The following is an 18309-nucleotide window of genomic DNA, read 5'->3' as shown; positions in this document are numbered from 1 at the left end:
TGGCCACAGTCCTCCACTGTACCTTGGTCCCGCATTCATTTCAAAGGAGCGCTACCCTGTAGCAAGATGGTGGCGCTATTGACGCATTCCGTCCAATAGACAACAATAGGCCAGGCGACATCTAATGTATATATCTATGGCGTCAGCCTCAGTCGGAGTCCAGACGCTGACGGGGAAAGACGTGCAAAAGTTTCTCCTGCACTTGTGTTCGTATTGGTATGTTTAATATAGTCTGTTTGATTTAAGTTCATATAATGTTGCATAAAATATGTTTAGGATCGTTTTTTATTCAGTCAGTTTATAATATTGAAAAAATCCTGAGATTTATGTGAGTTTAATATTGTGCACAGTGTGTGTGAAAGGAGAGGAAAGCGTGGAGAGAGTTTCTGATTGAATGTCCCACATGTGTTTCAGGTATGTTTGATGTTGATGAAGTCAAATTGTAAAATTGTTATGTGTGAATCTATTTATAATATTTTTGTCAATTTGGTTGTTCTCAAAAAATAATAATTGACTATATGAATCTAAATTGTGCTTTTATTTCATGGTTTATTGCATAATGAATAAGCCTAATTTTTTGAGAACATTATTTGCTGTTTTTTTTTGAGAATATAAATTTGATTGTAGGGATAGTTTACAGTTTAACCCAAAGAATGACCAGTCTGGTAGATGAAGAAGAGCCGGAATCAGAGATTTAAATAAATAAATCAAGTTTACTGAAGATAGTTTGCAGTTTCATCCGCAGAAGCCAGCTTCAACACTCGCAATGAGTTCCTAGGCCGCTCTGCTTACAATCACCAATCAATAACAATTATACTCTCACATAACGTCATTAACTGCGTCATACATATAGGTGTTCTAACCTGATTGGTTAAAACACAGATAAACTAAGAACATTTCCACGTGAGGTTCGTGCGTACAATTCTGAACAATATCTAAACATAAACGTCAGACATTCTTTAGACTGATAAGAGCTGACTCCAGACCTGTGAAACGGATCAACAATCAAATAGAACACACACACTTAAAGTATAATCTGTTTCTTATCCAAGGCTGAGTGTACCGTCAGCCGTCTTTATCAAAACTGGTATAATCTACATTCAGGCAGTTATATTCTTACTACACAAAGTCTATCTTGAATAAAAAGTAGAATCACTTTAAAAGATTTAACCGTAAATCTATAGCAAAATCACTTTAGACTTTTTAGACAATATTAACTCCTAGAAATAACAATAGAAACAGTTGTTTCCAGTCCTCAGTTCCACTCAAGATCTCCATGACCTCTGACCTAGTTTGCTGGCTCCTGAAAATAGGTATAAAGAGACAGGCAAATGCACTGAACATTCTTATATTAAGCAATGTGTTAACTTATTCATTAATTAAAATCAATTCACAGTTAAATACTAAGAAACAGGATGATGAAAAGGATAAACGTTGGTCCATGATGAGATAGACTGGAAAGCAGAAATCCGAATCCTTCATGATCTAGCACTTTGAGTACAATTGTAAAGAGCAACACCACTTATTTTCACTTTATTTTTATTTTATTTAAACAAATACATGTTTTTTTGTGATTAATATTGTACAATGTTATACAGTCAGCCTCAGTCGGAATCCAGATGCTGACGGGGAAAGACGTGCATAAGTTTCTCCTGCACTTGTGTTCGTATTATGTGTGTGAAAATAGAGGAAAGCGTGGAGAGAGTTTCTGATTGAGAGTCCCACATGTGTTTCAGGGACCAATAAAAAGATGATGCAAAGCTGTCCTGCTGTTTCCGGTGGGATTATTTGTTAAGTACAGATTGGGATCTGCTACACTTGACTGCTGGAGCTTTTTTCTCCCTGATCTCACACTGCGCTAATTCAAGGGCAAGGTGTGAGGGAGTTTTTTTTCACTTCTCTCTCCTGAAATGTATCTTACTTTCTTTTTCTTAATGCTACCTCCCGTTGACCTGTCTTCTTCTGAAATGTTATGTTTGTGTATGGTCAGGGGGGTCCAATTTCACTACATGACAGTGTATGTGACTACATGGAAGTGTATGGGACACATAAAGGCCTTTGATTGATTTTTTAATTGATTGGTTAACTGGAGGTTATTCTACTGTGGAGACTCTTGATAAAGCAGAGACTAATCTGAAGGACAGAGATTGATTAAACACTTTTATTTGTTAAAATAAGGATAAAGTACATAGACGCATATATATGTCCTTAAAGCACATGCAAGGAATGCAGAAAACTCATGATATACTCTTCAACTACATGAATGAATATACTTATTGATGGAAGCAAATGACCTCATGATAAAACTAAAAGAAAACAATACAAAGATATCTCTAATGATGTTACTAACAAGACACATGTTCAAAGAGTTTACAAACACAATGCAACCAGTCATTCTGACAAGTGAGGATTACAATATAAATCAAAACACAGACAGAGATCCCATTGATTCATTTTACAGATAGTTAAAAACCTGGAGGAAGAGACTCGAGCAAAAATAGTAACTTCAGTAGATCAATCAATTATTGAAGAATACATTTTACCAATATCTGAACAGAGAATTTACGCCACCTATGGTCATTTGTTATATTTTATTTTATATGCAAAAGTATTTCTTTTTTTTATACAAACTAATTGCGTATACATTATAGAACGTATTATTTGTTCATTTATTTTATGTATATATAAATATTGTATATGTACAGATTTATATATAGTGTTTTGTTTATGCATTTGGAGCTGATGTTGTGTTGCGGGCTGTGAAGCATGCGCAGGTCTCTCTCTCTCCCTTTAGAGCTGCGCTTGATTGCGGTCCAGCTGTGTTGCGAGTGGGAGCATATATAAGCTGGAGGAGTTTAACAAAGGAGGAATCTTTCTGCTCGGTGTAGGTCACAAATCTCCGTTGTCACTGTTGTTCCGAGCGTCTCCTATCTCCTGCCCCAGATAGTTGGATGAATTAGTGGTGTGATAGATTGATTTCTTTAAATGACAATTTAATTCTTTTCTAAACGGCTCGCTGTTAGATCTGAGCCTGTGTGCTTTTCACTTATTAAATATATATATTTTTTGGTTATAAATAGAAGCGGTTGGTTGGAAATCGCCATTTACTTTAAAACATTTTCTCCTGGTTTGTGGGAGGGAGGGGGAAAGGGAAGTTTGCTGTAATTTTATTTGGGGTTCTTTTCATTTGAGCAGGTAAGTTAGAATTATTTCCCTGCAAGTTAGCTGTCTTTTCGTTTTTATTTTGGCCTGGATTGCCTTCCGAAGAGATGCTTCTAATATCTTTGTTGTCTAAGAAAATAATAAACTTTGTTACTTGATAAACGCTGTGATCATTGTGAGTTGAGACAGGAGAAGGGGAAACCCTGAATTGAGTATTAAAGTTTAATTTATTAATTTATTTACACTCTTGTTATTGTTCCCACCAATGCTATACTGGTTGGGATGTAACATGATGAATAAAGATAAAAGTGAATGGAAGTGATTACACATTTGTTCTCAAATGACCATTCACTCATATCTGCTGCAGATGAAGTTGAGTTTATCAGTTTCAGGACGGCTGATCCAGGTCTGATCTCCTCCAGACTGAACTGCTCCAGATCTCACTGTGGGCTCACAGTCCTCCTCTAACGTGCCGTTCCCTGGAGCCCAGTTGCAATAGTACACAGTCTCTCCACTCACCCAGAACCAGATGCCCAAAATGTGGGAGAAACGTAAACCCAACCACACCGCCTCAGTAGACGCCAGTTTAACCACGTTCATCACCTCATACTGCATCTCCACTGACTGAACCGAGACCAGATCCACATGATTCTGTCTGCAGTATCTCAGAGCTTCAGACCACGACAGATTCTGCTGGATCACAATCAGTTTATCTGGACACAAAACAAAGCAGAAACTAGAGAGAGACTGATCAACAACAACATGCAGAACAAACACTGTGGAGGAATTTGTCATGTCAGACATGTAGAGTCAACTTTAACAGATCTGGAGCTGATGATGAGTTGAGTGTGTTGGAGGATTTGCTCACCTTCATGACACACAAAAGGAAACTGGCGGTCACAAGAGATGTCTGCCCAATGGCCCTGAGTGTTCTCCATTAGCACTGTATAGTCTTCATTCCCTCCAACATTATTTGGTTCTCCAGTATTCCAGTATCTGAATGAGGAGTTGCTCTGATCTGACCACTGCCATGAGTCTCTGAACAGACTGATCCAGACTGCAGATCCAGATGAGTTTCTGTCATTAATGAACTTCTCCAGCTGTTGATTCTCATTCTGGTTCCTCACACTGACCAGATCAATGTGATTCTGTCTGCAGTGACTCTGAGCAGCTCTCCAGTTCATCTTCTGATTAACAAACACCAGTCCTCTGCTCACTTGTATTAAAAAAACAAACAAATGATACATTTATTCAGCCCTTCTATGCTTTATAAATGTTTAAATGTGAACAGGAACAGCAATAAAATCACCATAAATGTCAGTGTTACTAAAAGAATTGGTTGATAAAATCAGCAATATTTCTATAAGATCTTTATCTTTAAATGAGACATAATTACGTATCGCTCTTTATTTAATTTTATATATGCCAATAAGACACACACACACACACACACACACACACACACACACACATATATATATATATATATATATATATATATATATATATATATATATATATATATATATATGCAACATCTGACATAATTGTAAATAAAATATTATTAAAGATAACAAATAATTCAAAATAAATAGCTGGTTTTATATATTGAGAAATACGACGTGGATTTGACTTATAAAGTTACATTCACACTTATTTTACACAAATTTTACATTCACATTTAAATCTCCTGCGAAACTTTTGTTAAATGAAAGCGTTTTATAGGTTTGTACTCACTGTTGTAGCATACAAAGATCCAGGTGTCACTACATTTCCCATCATGCCACTCTCCATTTTTCATAAAAGCACACTCATCTTTGCCGTCAGGTTGTTTATCTCCCCAATTCAGAAAAAGCGCAGGACCACCTGAAGACCACTGCCATTTCCTCTGCAGACCAATCCAGAGACGTACATCTTTCACACTCTTCATCAGCTCAGTTGTGTCATTCATGTTGTCAACAGTGGCCAGATCTGTGTATTTCTCTCTGCAGTATTGCCGAGCATCAGTCTGCTTCTTTGTCTCCTTTATAAAGTGATATTGACGCTGAACACAATCAGATATGGAGCAGAGAGCTGTGAAAGAGACACTTTGCTTTAATGATTTTCAGAACAGAGTCAAACCTAATGAAACTATAAACCATAAATAAAACTACAAACACACTCACCAATGAGGAGAAGAGGGAAATATAGAGTTTGAGCCATTTCTGAGGAAGAAACACAATGAGATAAACAATAGCTCTAATATTCATCTCAGAGTAAAACAGCACAGCATGAACATAAAACAAATTCACAATCATTAATGTAACTTAAAATTCTGAATATTTTGATTCAAGAATGAACGTGTTCTTACTTCAGAGCTGGTGTGTTTCTGTCCTCAGTCTGATGTTTCTGTCTGCAGCTTCAGACTGTGTGATTATTTTAGATCTGCTGTAATCCATCATTCATCACGTCACATTATTTCCTTATTACCCTAAACAAAGGGCTTTTTCATTTTTCCCCACATTTAGCTGTATTTGCATATTGTTTCTGTACTTCATTGGAAGTATATTAATTTGAATGAGACAGAAAGTCCAGTCTGTTTTCTAAAATTAAATGTTTAAGATAAGATCTGTTGTTTTTCAATACATGAATATTGCATTACCTTTTGAAAATGGTAAACAAATTTTTAAAAAGTCAACAAGTCAACCTACTGTTACGACCTCAAAAATGTCTAGGGCTGAAGTCGAACATAAAAATTATAGAGAAAATAAATAAACAGTAGCAGGTTTGATTTTTAAATGACCTTTAAGGTTCTTTTATTGTGAGAAGGTGGAAAAGGTTTGTATTTACAATAAACTAATAAATAAGCGCAAACAAAAAGCTTCAGGGCTGAGCAAGGCCAAAATAACAAACAAAACATTTACTAACTCCACCTCGAAGATAACTTACCTACTGAATCAAAAGTAAATGATGAAAATAAATTACAAACACTACCCTTACTCCTTAACTAAACGAAAAAACAGGAGAAAATCAGTGTCAAAGTAAATGGCACTCAGCCCCTACGGCGCTCAGCTCACAGCTTTATCAAACAGTATTTGACAGTCACAAAAATTGGAGGGAGAGGAAAAAGGGAGAGAACACCTTAATGTTCACAATTCATAAACAAACAGAAGCACTATGATACGTTTTCCACACAAACGCCACACTCTTAGAAAAACTCTCCGTCTCTCCCCCCAGCGATCTGACTCCGTCGGTTCCTTTTCAAAAGATGCTGACTTCTCCCAGCACCAACCACAGCGCACGCACGCAGCACGTCCAATTAGGGCGGGGTAACCTGGAAACAGGAACGGGACAGGACGAGAGAGGGAAAAAGAGAGACACACCCACACAGCAGCACAGAAACAACCCAATACGCTCTTGCGTAACACTACTCATATGGCAATTTAAATGAACAGGTGTCAAGTCTTTTTTTTTTATGAAATGGTAAAGCACTACACTCTACTGCAGATATATTTTAAGGCAATTCAGTTTAATCGGTTAAAAGCCATCTTGTACTGTAAAGGGCGATAATTTATATGATGATCAAATCCACATATTTAATGAAAAAATATTGACTGTTATCAGACTTCCAGCAGACCGAAGATACGGAAAGGAATTGGAAAGAGTAACCAGATCTCAAATATAATCCACAGCTACTGCTTTGTAGGTGAAAACCAGAATTTTACAATCAATGCATGATTGAACCAGGAGCCAGTGAAATTGCTGCATCACAGGGGTAATATGAAGACATGAAGTCGTACAAGTCACCACACGTTCAGCTGAGATTTGTAAGTATAAGTAACCTCCTTACTGAACTTGCTGATAAACCCTCAAGTTGCAAAAATCAAGACATGATGTGATGAAGGACTGGGAAAGCCTTTCAGCATCAGGCCTGGAAAGAAAGGTAGGAGGAAAAGGGAGAAACCCACGCCAATATGGGGAGAACATGCAAACTCCACACAGATATGACAACTGGCCCAGAGATTTGAATCAGGGACCTTCTTGCTGTGAGGCGACAGTGCTAACCACTGAGCTACAGTGTCACCTTTAAAGTAAATTCTAATAAATAAAAAATTTATTTTCAGATGTACTAGAAAAGGCTTACAACATTTAACCTTCACCGACACTGTTAGTTTTGTCATTGGGCTGGACCCTTACAGCTGTCATAGATCATGGGATTATAGCAAAACAAGCACTGCTACACTGCATACTGTGAGATACTTAGTTGTTGTTTTATATGAGCTTGGAAGCCACATCTTTTCTGTTTACCGATTTTATGTTGATTGCTTTCCATCTTTGACCTAATTTGACATTGTACTACTGTAAGCATGGCTATATCTCTCTATAATACCAAACCTTGAGAACTGTTATGGAATTTCATGAGACAAGACCACGAGAATTGCCATGCAACAAAACAACAAACTTTCTAGAAAAAGCAAGTTCTTCAACTGCCTCAGTTATCCATTATGTGCCCACCTCTCTGCCACCCCCTTCAATTCTTCACTCAGAGCCCAGGTCACTGACATTCCACATCTAATCTTTTTTTCTCTTCATATGGTGTATTTTGTGAATCTGTAACTTTAACTTGTAATGCTTTGTATTATTTTAAATGTCTCTGTGTGATTTGTAAATGGTCTCAGTCACTTGTATTATGATAATTATTGTATGCGTTTGGGAATCCACATGCAGGTTTATTCGGTAGTCAGGCAAGCAATGGTCAGCACAGGGGCAAACAGATGTATGACGGCAAATCCAGAATTATAGTCACTATAACAGGCAAGAGGTCGGAAGGCAGGCAGCAGACAGAGATAACACAGAACAAGGCTAAGGTAAACACACAGAAGAACAAGACTAAGGAAACGAGTTGAATTTTCACTAAACAGTAAACAAGACTCAGCAATGAGTGTATTTGCTGCTTAAATGTGTGTGTGTGTAATCAGTCTTTGACAATCCTCAGGTGGTGCGAGTGTAATCAGTCAGAATGAGGAAGCATGTATGTGTGTGAGCGGAGTGCATGTATAAAAATTGTAGTCCATGAATGGCGGATTTGTAGTCCATAAGTTATTGTACATGCAAACAACCAATCTAGGGAGTTACGATTGCTGGTGATAGTGACATACATACATACATATATATATATATATATATATATATATATATATATATATATATATATATATATATATATATATATATAGGGTCTTTAAAACATACAGTGCAAAGTTGTGACTAACATAAATTTTACATACAGTAGATCTTGAAATGACAGTTTGTCATTATACACTATAAATAAACACAGTATATTATAATAGTATGACAAATTAAATGTTGATAATTTGAAACATACACCGGTCTTTCACTTTTAATAATTCCTGCAGATGAAGTTGAGTCGGTCAGTTTCAGGACGGCTGATCCAGGTCTGATCTCCTCCAGACTGAACTGCTCCAGATCTCACTGTGGGCTCACAGTCCTCCTCTGATGTGCCGTTCCCTGGAGCCCAGTTCTGATAGCACACGGTCTGTCCACTCACCCAGAACCAGATGCCCAAAGCACAGGAGTGACGTAAACCCAACCACACCGCCTTAGTAGACGCCAGTTTAACCACGTTCATCACACGACGCTGCATCTCCACTGACTGAACCGAGACCAGATCCACATGATGCTGTCTGCAGTATCTCAGAGCTTCAGACCACGACAGATTCTGCTGGATCACAATCAGTTTATCTGGACACAAAACAAAGCAGAAACTAGATAGAGACTGATCAACAACAACATGCAGAACAAACACTGTGGAGGAATCTGTCATGTCAGACATGTAGAGTCAACTTTAAGACTTTCACTGCCATTGACTAGATAACTTGTTAGTTAAGAGACAAACCTTCTCATGTTTTTATGGCAATATGTGTTTTATTTATATTAAGGTAAGGGAAGCCCTAATGCAGTTCCTAAATCAGTTACAGGACTTCAGATTCTCTTGGGAGTGAAAAATAAAGAGAATCATAGAAAGTGAAAGTCAGATTGCGTGTAAAATTGAAGAGTTATTAAGCTTCCTTTGGCTTATTTACTGCTTCACCAGAGCTAACCACAATAAAATGATCCACCCCTGTGGATTTGCATGAGGTTAGAAATGTGAAAAAGTTTTCAAACACATGCGTGTGCTTACAAAACATGTTTATGCGCGTGTATTATATAATTCTCAGTTTTTGTCAGAAAATGTTGCATTTTTGATTAAACCTACCTGCATTCAATTGGGGGAAAACATGAGCCCATGAATATAGATGTTTTGGTACTTTATTGTTATATATAATCTGATCATATATTCCTATTAGAAAACTTCCTGAGGGCCATCAAATTTAGGTAAAAATCACCATAAATGCTGGGAATCTTTTCAAAAACACTGTCAGGGAAATTGTTAAAGGTGCAGTAGGTGATTGTCTTCAGAAACATGTTGTTGTTGTGCTGGTTGAAAGTCTCTTCACTCTTGAATAGTAATGATTAAAGTAAATGATCTAAATGTGTTTATATGTATTTTTATTTTCTGGATGAGGCATAAAATTAAAAAAATGTTCATCCAATTAAATATTGTTATGCCGACATCACCCATAATTATGTTAGGTAGGCCAAACTGTCTGTCAACAAATCTAGATTTGAATATCTGCAGCCATTCACACACATCCGCCATCAGCGCAAGCATGCAAATTCACCTGCACATGAGAGAGAGATAGAGCAAAACAAATGCTAAGTCAAAACTTTTTAATATCCTGAACCAATATTGGAGTTACTTTAGCACGCTGGAGGAAGGACGACATCATGGCTGAAGTATTTCTGTTAGACAGGTCATGTTCTGTTTTAAAACTATTTTAGTCACACAGAGCTGATGTAGATTGTGTTGTTATGAATGGGTTATATGCACAGAAGTGTTGTTCAGCCACTGAAATCTTACAGCAGAAGATTGATGTGACTATTTTCAGTTTCATAAGAGACCTTATAAAGCACCGATAATGTAGATTTTCATTCAGTTTAACAACAAAACATCAGTAGCTCTATTCTGCCTAGCCTGCTTTACTGAGGTGAAGTTGGTTTTGTATTCATTGTTTCATTTTTGAACAGTGACAGTCTGTGTTGTGCTTCCTGTATTGTTTACCGTGCTACTCTGAATATTCGGTCAGAAACAGCATGTAAGTATGGCTTAGAAATAAATGTAATTCCTGCATGCCGCTGGCCAAGCACTAAGCAGAGTCGCAATAGGACAGTACGTGAGAGAGGGTTGTCTGCCCTTTTTAAGATGTGCGCGCTCGTTTTTCAAGAGCCTTGGTTTGGCAGGGGAGGGACTGTTTATCAAAGATATAATGCTAACTGGTTAGCATTGTGGCAGATCACCTACTTCACCTTTAAGAGATCTGGAGCTGATGATGGATTGAGTGTGTTTGGGGATCTGCTCACCTTCATGACACACAAAAGGAAACTGGCGATCACAAGAGATGTCTGCCCAGTGTCCATGAGTGTTCTCTAATAGCACTGTACAGTTTTCATTATTTCCAGAATTATTTGGTTCACCAGTATTCCAGTAACTGAATGAATAGTTGCTCTGATCTGACCACTGCCATGAGTCTCTGAACAGACCGATCCAGATTCCAGATCCAGATGGGTTTTTGACATTAATGAACTTCTCCAGCTGTTGATTCTCATTCTGGTTCCTCACACTGACCAGATCAATGTGATTCTGTCTGCAGTAACTCTGAGCGGCTGTCCAGTTCATCTTCTGATCGACAAACACCAGTCCTCTGCTCACTTGAATAAAAAAATAATAATGATACCATGAATCAGCCCTTCTATGCTTAGGTTAAAATGTGAACAGGAACAGCAACGAAATCATCATGCATGTCTGTGTTACTAAAATATATATTACACACACACACACACACACACACACACACACACAACAGAACATCTGTCATAAATATGAATCAATATATTGTGCTATTAAAGATAACAAATAATTCAAAAGGAGTAGCTGGTTTATATAATGAAAAATACAAAGTGGATTTGACTTGTAGTTACATTTACACTTAATTTACACAAGTTTTACAGTCATATTTATATCCGAATAAACCTTTGTTAAATGACAGTTTTTTTAAGCGATTGTACTCACTGTTGTAGCATATGAAGAACAAGGTGTTACTACATGGCCAATCATGCCACTCTCCATTTCTCATAAAAGCACACTCATCTTTGCCATCTGGTTGTTGATTTGCCCAGTTCAAAAAGAGCGCAGGATCACCTGAAGACCACTGCCATTTCCTCTGCAGACCAATCCAGAGACGTACATCATTCACACTCTTCATCAGCTGGATCGTGTCATTCATGTTGTCAACAGTGGCCAGATCTGTGTAATTCTCTCTGCAGTAAATCTGAGCTTCAGTCCAGTTCTTCATCTCATGTATAAAGTGATACTGACGCTGAACACATTCAGATATGGAGCAGAGAGCTGTGAAAGAGACACTTTGCTTTAATGCTTTTCAGAACAGAGTCAAACCTAATGAAACTATAAACCATAAATAAAACTACAAACACACTCACCAATGAGGAGAAGAGGGAGATATAGAGATTGAGCCATTTCTGAGGAAGAAAAACATTGAGATGAAAAATAACTCTGATATTCATTTCTGAGTAAAACATGACTGCTTTAAAAATCATCAGAAAAAAAATCACAATCATTAATGTAATTGTTTAATGTCTGAATATTTTTGATTCAAGAATGAATGTGAGTAGTTCTTACTTCAGAGCTGGTGTGTTTCTGTCCTCAGTCTGATGTTTCTGTCTGCAGCGTCAGACCGTGTGATTATTCTAGATCTGCTCTAATCCATTATTCAGCTCATCACATCATTTGCTTATTACTCTTACAAAGGCCTTGTTCAGTTTTTTCCACATTCAGGTGCATTTGCATATTGTTTTTTGTATTTCCCTGGAAGTATACTAATTTAAATAAAACAGGAAGTTCATTGTCTGTTTTTTATTATAATATTAGATAACCTATAAAATCCAAACTATTTTAAGTAATAAACAAGTCAACCTACTCGTATGACACTTTAAATGTTTGAAATAACATCATCAACAGGTGATTTGGTGTAAAATATTTCTTTTTTTTTTTGATGAAAATCTACATCACTTCGCTTCACTGCAAAGATGTTGAGGCAATTTAAATTAATCAGTTATAAAGTAGTGCCAAAATCAGTATCTGCAGACATTTTCTGCTATTTCTGCGCAGAATATTGTTGAAAATCTGTGGATTTTGGCAAATAATTTTGGGAGTATCATAACTAAAACCTTAATATTTTAAATAAAACATAATACATTTTAAACTTTTATTTAATCTTTACAATGCAAATCCAATTAAACCCATTTTATTTGGTAAACAAAGCAAATCTCTCATAAAATATCTGCTACTAAAAGACTATTAAAGAATATTACTGTACAAGCTGCATTGTAAATAAATCATGAATATTTTCATATTAGTCAATAATATTACTGAAATTAATTTAAAAACTGAATAAATATAGATTTACGCAAGAAAATTAACAGAATTAATGATGGCCTAAAAATCTGCAGAAACAGGTAAGGGCCTAGTTAAAAGCCATCATACTTATTTAAAGTGATAATTTAGATTAGGTCTGCACGATTAATCAAAAAAGATCAGGATCTCGATTCGACCATACACACGATCTTAATTCAGCTTTTCTACAATTCAGACAATTATATTTTAAGGTCTGGAGAGAAGGGTAAAGGCAGACGCACAAGTCTTCACAGCAACACGGACATCTTCAAATGGTGTTAAAAGTGTCACATACTGTATTTATAAGGTATAATTCACCCAGAAATGGCATTTCTGTCTTCATGTAATGATGTATTCGTGTCCGTGAAATCACACGTGAGCTGTCTGTTTACTTTCAAGAACGCGCACGTGCACGCATAATGCCTTTTTTAGTGAATAGAACCAGCAAATGCTGTAAATAACAGGTAATGAAGTTGTAAATAATGTTCAGTTTGTTGCACAGAGCAATCGTTTGAGAGCCATGCAGGAAGTTTGATTTGCATGCGTGTGTGTTTTCTCACAGTGATGGTAGACATGAGCCAAACTCAGAAGTGAAAGTGAACCGGTGTGCACATCATTTAAATGATCATATCACATTGGACAGTTATGATTAAGACAAGCATTTGATTTTTTTTTCTTTCATAGCGAACACAGTGTTGTGCATGAAAATAAATGTTTACTGTGTCAGTATAACAACCCTAGCCTATATCATGTTGAATATGATGCAAGAAGAAATCTGATAATGACAAAATTCTAATTTTACCAGTGAAAACAAATGATCTAATAATGTTGTCAATAACAGATGACAAGCACATGTCCTAAACATAATAAATCAACTTTATAATTATGAATATTTTTATTCTGATGTCGTCATTTTACTGTAAATTAACAAACAGGATATGTTAAAGTCTGTTCAAGTCCTCCATAATGACAGTACAAAATGTAGCATTTTAAGCAACAGTAGAGCTTCACACAGGCCTAATATTATTAGTGTTGTTTTACCATATGTTTGAGAATAAACAATAATAATAGGCTTTTCATATAACCCTTTATTTTACATCTACTAAATCGTGAGAAAATCCTGATCTTGATTTTAAGCAAACAAAATTGTCATTCACATTTTTGTCAGAATCGTGCATCCCTAATTTAGATGGTTATTGCCATGTTCACCAGCGAACAACCACCAGATGTCGCTGGTAAACATTCACACACACATTCACACACACACTCATTGAACTACATATCTGCCATGTTATTGACTACAACACCCAGTCAGGCCACACACACACAACCGGTTCCAGATCACACTGATTGCACTCTCACAGCTGAAGCCACTCACACAATGATTATTTGGACTAGTTATACCCCTTTGTTCCACACACGTTGCCGAGTCTTGTTTATCTGTAAGGTGACATTACAACGTGTTATCCAGGGGTCTGTTCTTCGTACGTGGATTACTCAGTTAGCTGGATTTGGATAATGACGATTTGACACGATCCAGGATCGTTTCGTTCTTCAAAGCTGATCCGAGAGTTGTTGTCATAGCAACAGTTCTGCTAGGTCAAACCTGATCGGGAGCAGGTTCAATTCATATAAACAGGATTAGATCGGCTCAGTTCAAGCAAAGATAATAAAGTATGTACCGAATTCTGATATTTTCTTACAGTAGTAGTTATATACACTTGGGAAAATGGTACATATTTTTTTAACTATATATATATATATATATATATATATATATATATATATATATATATATATATATATATACATATATATATATATATATATATATATATATATATATATATATATACATACACACACAATGTTATAGTCATTAATAAAATAAATTAAGTTATACATATTAATAAAACGTATGCAATCTGCATCCTCGAAATGAAAGTACAAAGACTGCCACCTGGTGGTGCAAAGAGAAAACTTATTGATATGAACTTTTTAGATCGCTTTAGTACAAATTGTGTATAATGGAAATGCACAATATGTGACTTTTTTTTACAGCAATAATACATTTATGCAGTCAGAAACATGTTTTGATAGTTAATATTCCGGTGATTTGATGCTTCACAAAAGTTGCAGACGCCTTTACCAATATGAAAACGCTTTTGTAAACAACCAGTTATTCTTTACACCGATTAAAAAAACGGCTACAATAATAAAGAAAATATTTTCTAAATGTAGAACTAAATACTTTGATTTGCATTGAAATACATGATGAATACTCTTGACACATGAAAGTGGAAAGCCTGCAGCTCACAACAAATGTGGAAGGTTATTGCGTGTCATATTTAACAAGCCGTTTACTGCTAATTTGATGTAATTTTGCTCACATGGATAATTGAATATTAATCAGATGATGTCATTACGCTGCTGTGCCGTCAGCCAATCGTTGCATTGCTGATCATGATTTCGAGGATCGATAGATCTGTCCTTAACAACACACACAGCGATCTCAGATCAGTTTATCCAGACATTCTAATCTGATTCGCGAACTTGTTTGAAGAACCAAATTAGCAAGAGATCAGTTATCAAGATTAAAAGATCCAGGATCTGCCAAATCATCTTAGATCATTTAAGCGAGGTACGAAGAACGGACCCCTGGGGCCTGTTTCAGAAAGGGGGTTAACTGAAAACTCAGAGTATTTTAACCCTGAAATGAGAGAAACTCTGGGTTTTCCGTTTCAAAATGGCAGGTTTGTTAAACTCAAGAAAGCAGGGTAAGTCAAGCCTGTTTCTGAAAGAAAGGTAACTTTAACTTTACTGTGGTAACTCACTCTGTGAATCTAACCTGGTCAGAAGCAGGTTTTATTCTCTAAACTCAGAGTTTCTGTCGGTCTCCTCCCCTTTGTTAAAGATGAAGCGGTATTTCTCGCCTTAGCCTTACGTTTCCACCCACCTATTTTCTATTTTCACCTAGAGTACAAATGATGAAAAGACAGTGCAGAAAAGCTGAGCGTATGTGGAGAAAGACGAAACTAGTAGTCCATTATAATATCTATAAAGACAGTCTTCATGCCTTTAATATGGAACTAAACACTGCTAGACAGACTTTCTTTTCAAGCCTTATAAACAGCAACTTAAATAATGCTCGTACACTCTTTGCAACGATAGAGAGACTCACAAACCCCCCCAGTCGGATTCCAAGTGAGCTCCTCTCTGAAAGCAAATGTAATGAGTTTGCTCATTTCTTCACTGATAAGATCAATAATATCAGAAAGGCAATCAGCTCATCCAATCAGCCAAGTTGTGTCGATATCAAACAAGCTCAACCACAACTTAAGAAATCAGAAATTATGTCTGATTTCATGGCAATTAACGGCAAAATCTTAGAAGAAATTGTGCAAGTTATGAAAACATCAACCTGCAGTCTTGACACGCTCCCCACATCATTCTTCAAAACGGTGTTTACCTGTTTAGAAATGGATCTTCTAAAAGTGGTAAATGCTTCACTTCTATCAGGGATTTTTCCAAACTCACTTAAAACTGCAGTTGTTAAACCCCTCTTGAAGAAGAGCAACCTGGATAACACCCTATTGAGCAATTACAGGCCAATCTCAAATCTCCCTTTCATTGGCAAAATCATTGAAAAAGTTGTTTTTAACCAGGTCAACAAGTTCTTAAACTTCAGGGGGTGTTTAGACAATTTTCAATCTGGTTTCAGAGCACATCACAGTACAGAGAGCGCTCTTATAAAGATAATCAATGATATACGCCTAAATACAGATTCAGGTAAAATAACAGTGCTGGTATTGTTGGATCTCAGTGCTGCATTTGACACTGTCGATCACAGCATACTTCTGGATAGGCTGGAAAACTGGGTTAGGCTGTCTGGCACGGTCCTCAAATGGTTTAGATCTTACCTTGAAGGGAGAGGTTACCATGTCAGTATAGGTGACCATAGGTCGAGGTGGACACCCATGACGTGTGGAGTCCCACAAGGCTCGATTCTGGCACCTCTCCTGTTCAACCTTTACATGCTCCCTCTAAGCCAAATTATGAGAAAGAACCAAATCTCCTACCACAGCTATGCTGATGACACTCAGATCTACCTAGCCTTAGTGCCTAATGACTACAGCCCCATTGACACCCTCTGCCAATGCATTGATGAAATGAGCAATTGGATGTGCCAAAACTTTCTTCAGTTAAACAAAGAGAAAACTGAAGTCATTGCGTTTGGGAACAGAGATGAGGTTCTCAAGGTAAATGCGTACCTTGGCACTAAAGGTCAAACGACAAAAAATAAGGTCAAGAATCTTGGTGTGACTCTGGAGTCAGATCTGAGTTTTAACAGTCATGTCAAAGCAGTCAGTAAATCAGCATACTATCATCTCAAAAACATAGCAAGAATCAGATGCTTTGTTTCCAGTGAAGACTTAGAGAAACTTGTTCATGCTTTTATCAGCAGCAGGGTGGATTACTGTAATGGACTCCTCACTGGTCTTCCTAAAAAGACAGTCAGACAGTTGCAGCTCATCCAGAACGCTGCAGCCAGAATTCTAACCAGAAGCAGGAAATCAGAGCACATCACACCTGTCCTCAGGTCTTTACACTGGCTGCCAGTTACATTCAGAATAGATTTTAAAATATTATTACTGGTCTATAAATCACTAAATGGCCAAGGACCTAAATACATCACAGATATGCTCACTGAATACAAACCTAACAGATCACTCAGATCTTTAGGATCATATAAACTAGAAGTTCCAAGAGTTCAGTCAAAGCAGGGTGAATCGGCTTTCAGCCACTATGCCCCCCGCTGCTGGAATCAGCTTCCAGAAATGATCAGATGTGCTCCAACATTAGGCTCATTCAAATCAAGACTGAAAACACATCTGTTTAGCTGTGCCTTTACTGAATGAGCACTGTGCTGCGTCCGACAGATTGCACTATCATGTTTTTCTCTTCTTCTTCATTCTTTTATATCACATTTTACCTGTTTTTATGTTTTGTTTTGTTTTTACGCATTTTTATTATTTGTTTTTATTTTTATTTTACTTGTTTCTTTTATTCTTGTTTATGTAAAGCACTTTGAATTGCCATTGTGTATGAAATGTGCTATATAAATAAACTTGCCTTGCCTTGCCTTGCCTATTTTAATGCTCATTTGGATACGTGCATAAAAACGATTGATAGAAACGTCATGATGCACATAACTTTTTAAAATATGTATAAAAAATGCGCATAACTGAGTAGGATAAACTTTTATTCGATAGAAAATGTGCACATAAACTACGATGGAAACACTTTTACTGAACAAATTACAGTATGTACATTAAAAAAAAGATCATGATCATATGATAATGAAAATGTGTGTAAATGGACAAACCAGCAGGCTGAGCACACTGTAACATGTCTTAAATATAGTTTTAGTCATTCTAAAATGCCTTTACTGTTTCAGTATTAGTGTATATTATTAATTACCTCCGAACGTCTGGTGCGTGTCAAGAGTCTCCGCGTCTCATGGCTTGAGACGCCCCCACGTGTTCATTGTGTTTCAGCATTGTCTTCTGACATCG

At 36.7% G+C, this 18309-nt stretch overlaps 2 protein-coding genes across 3 annotated transcripts; both read right to left on the bottom strand.

The window, feature by feature from the left end:
- Positions 1-694: 694 nt before the first annotated feature.
- On the bottom strand, positions 695-5556 carry si:dkey-83f18.3. 2 transcript variants are annotated; one of them, NM_001100081.1, is made up of 5 exons: positions 5513-5556; positions 5328-5366; positions 4900-5235; positions 4031-4378; positions 3511-3875 (listed from the first exon to the last, which is right to left on the bottom strand). In NM_001100081.1, exons 2-5 carry the CDS (start codon positions 5362-5364, stop codon positions 3511-3513), a joined length of 1086 nt encoding a protein of 361 aa, NP_001093551.1. In that variant the 5' UTR covers positions 5365-5366; positions 5513-5556. The 2 variants fall into 2 exon arrangements, with proteins under 2 accessions (XP_073762021.1, NP_001093551.1); XM_073905920.1 differs by lacking the exons at positions 4900-5235; positions 5513-5556 and having other exon boundaries at positions 695-3875; positions 4031-4371.
- A 2975-nt stretch (positions 5557-8531) lies between these two features.
- On the bottom strand, positions 8532-12003 carry si:dkey-83f18.5. The gene is made up of 5 exons (NM_001100002.1): positions 11960-12003; positions 11761-11799; positions 11333-11668; positions 10624-10971; positions 8532-8904 (listed from the first exon to the last, which is right to left on the bottom strand). The coding sequence occupies exons 2-5, from the start codon at positions 11795-11797 to the stop codon at positions 8543-8545; spliced, it is 1083 nt and encodes a 360-aa protein (NP_001093472.1). The 5' UTR covers positions 11798-11799; positions 11960-12003; the 3' UTR covers positions 8532-8542.
- Positions 12004-18309: the final 6306 nt, after the last annotated feature.

Source organism: Danio rerio, chromosome 7, assembly GCF_049306965.1.
Source record: "Danio rerio strain Tuebingen ecotype United States chromosome 7, GRCz12tu, whole genome shotgun sequence".
Lineage (NCBI taxonomy): Eukaryota > Metazoa > Chordata > Actinopteri > Cypriniformes > Danionidae > Danio > Danio rerio.
This window is presented reverse-complemented; position numbering and strand designations above follow the sequence as displayed.

Excerpts from the sequence above, each read along its gene's own strand:
- si:dkey-83f18.3 (NM_001100081.1), bottom strand. The coding sequence starts at position 5,364 with ATGGCTCAAACTCTATATTTCCCTCTTCTCCTCATTG. Across the intron at positions 5,236-5,327 it reads TTTCCCTCTTCTCCTCATTG|CTCTCTGCTCCATATCTGAT; the intron begins GTGAGTGTGTTT and ends TCTCTTTCACAG. Across the intron at positions 4,379-4,899 it reads GATCTTTGTATGCTACAACA|TGAGCAGAGGACTGGTGTTT; the intron begins GTGAGTACAAAC and ends TTTTAATACAAG.
- si:dkey-83f18.5 (NM_001100002.1), bottom strand. The coding sequence starts at position 11,797 with ATGGCTCAATCTCTATATCTCCCTCTTCTCCTCATTG. Across the intron at positions 11,669-11,760 it reads TCTCCCTCTTCTCCTCATTG|CTCTCTGCTCCATATCTGAA; the intron begins GTGAGTGTGTTT and ends TCTCTTTCACAG. Across the intron at positions 10,972-11,332 it reads GTTCTTCATATGCTACAACA|TGAGCAGAGGACTGGTGTTT; the intron begins GTGAGTACAATC and ends TTTTTATTCAAG.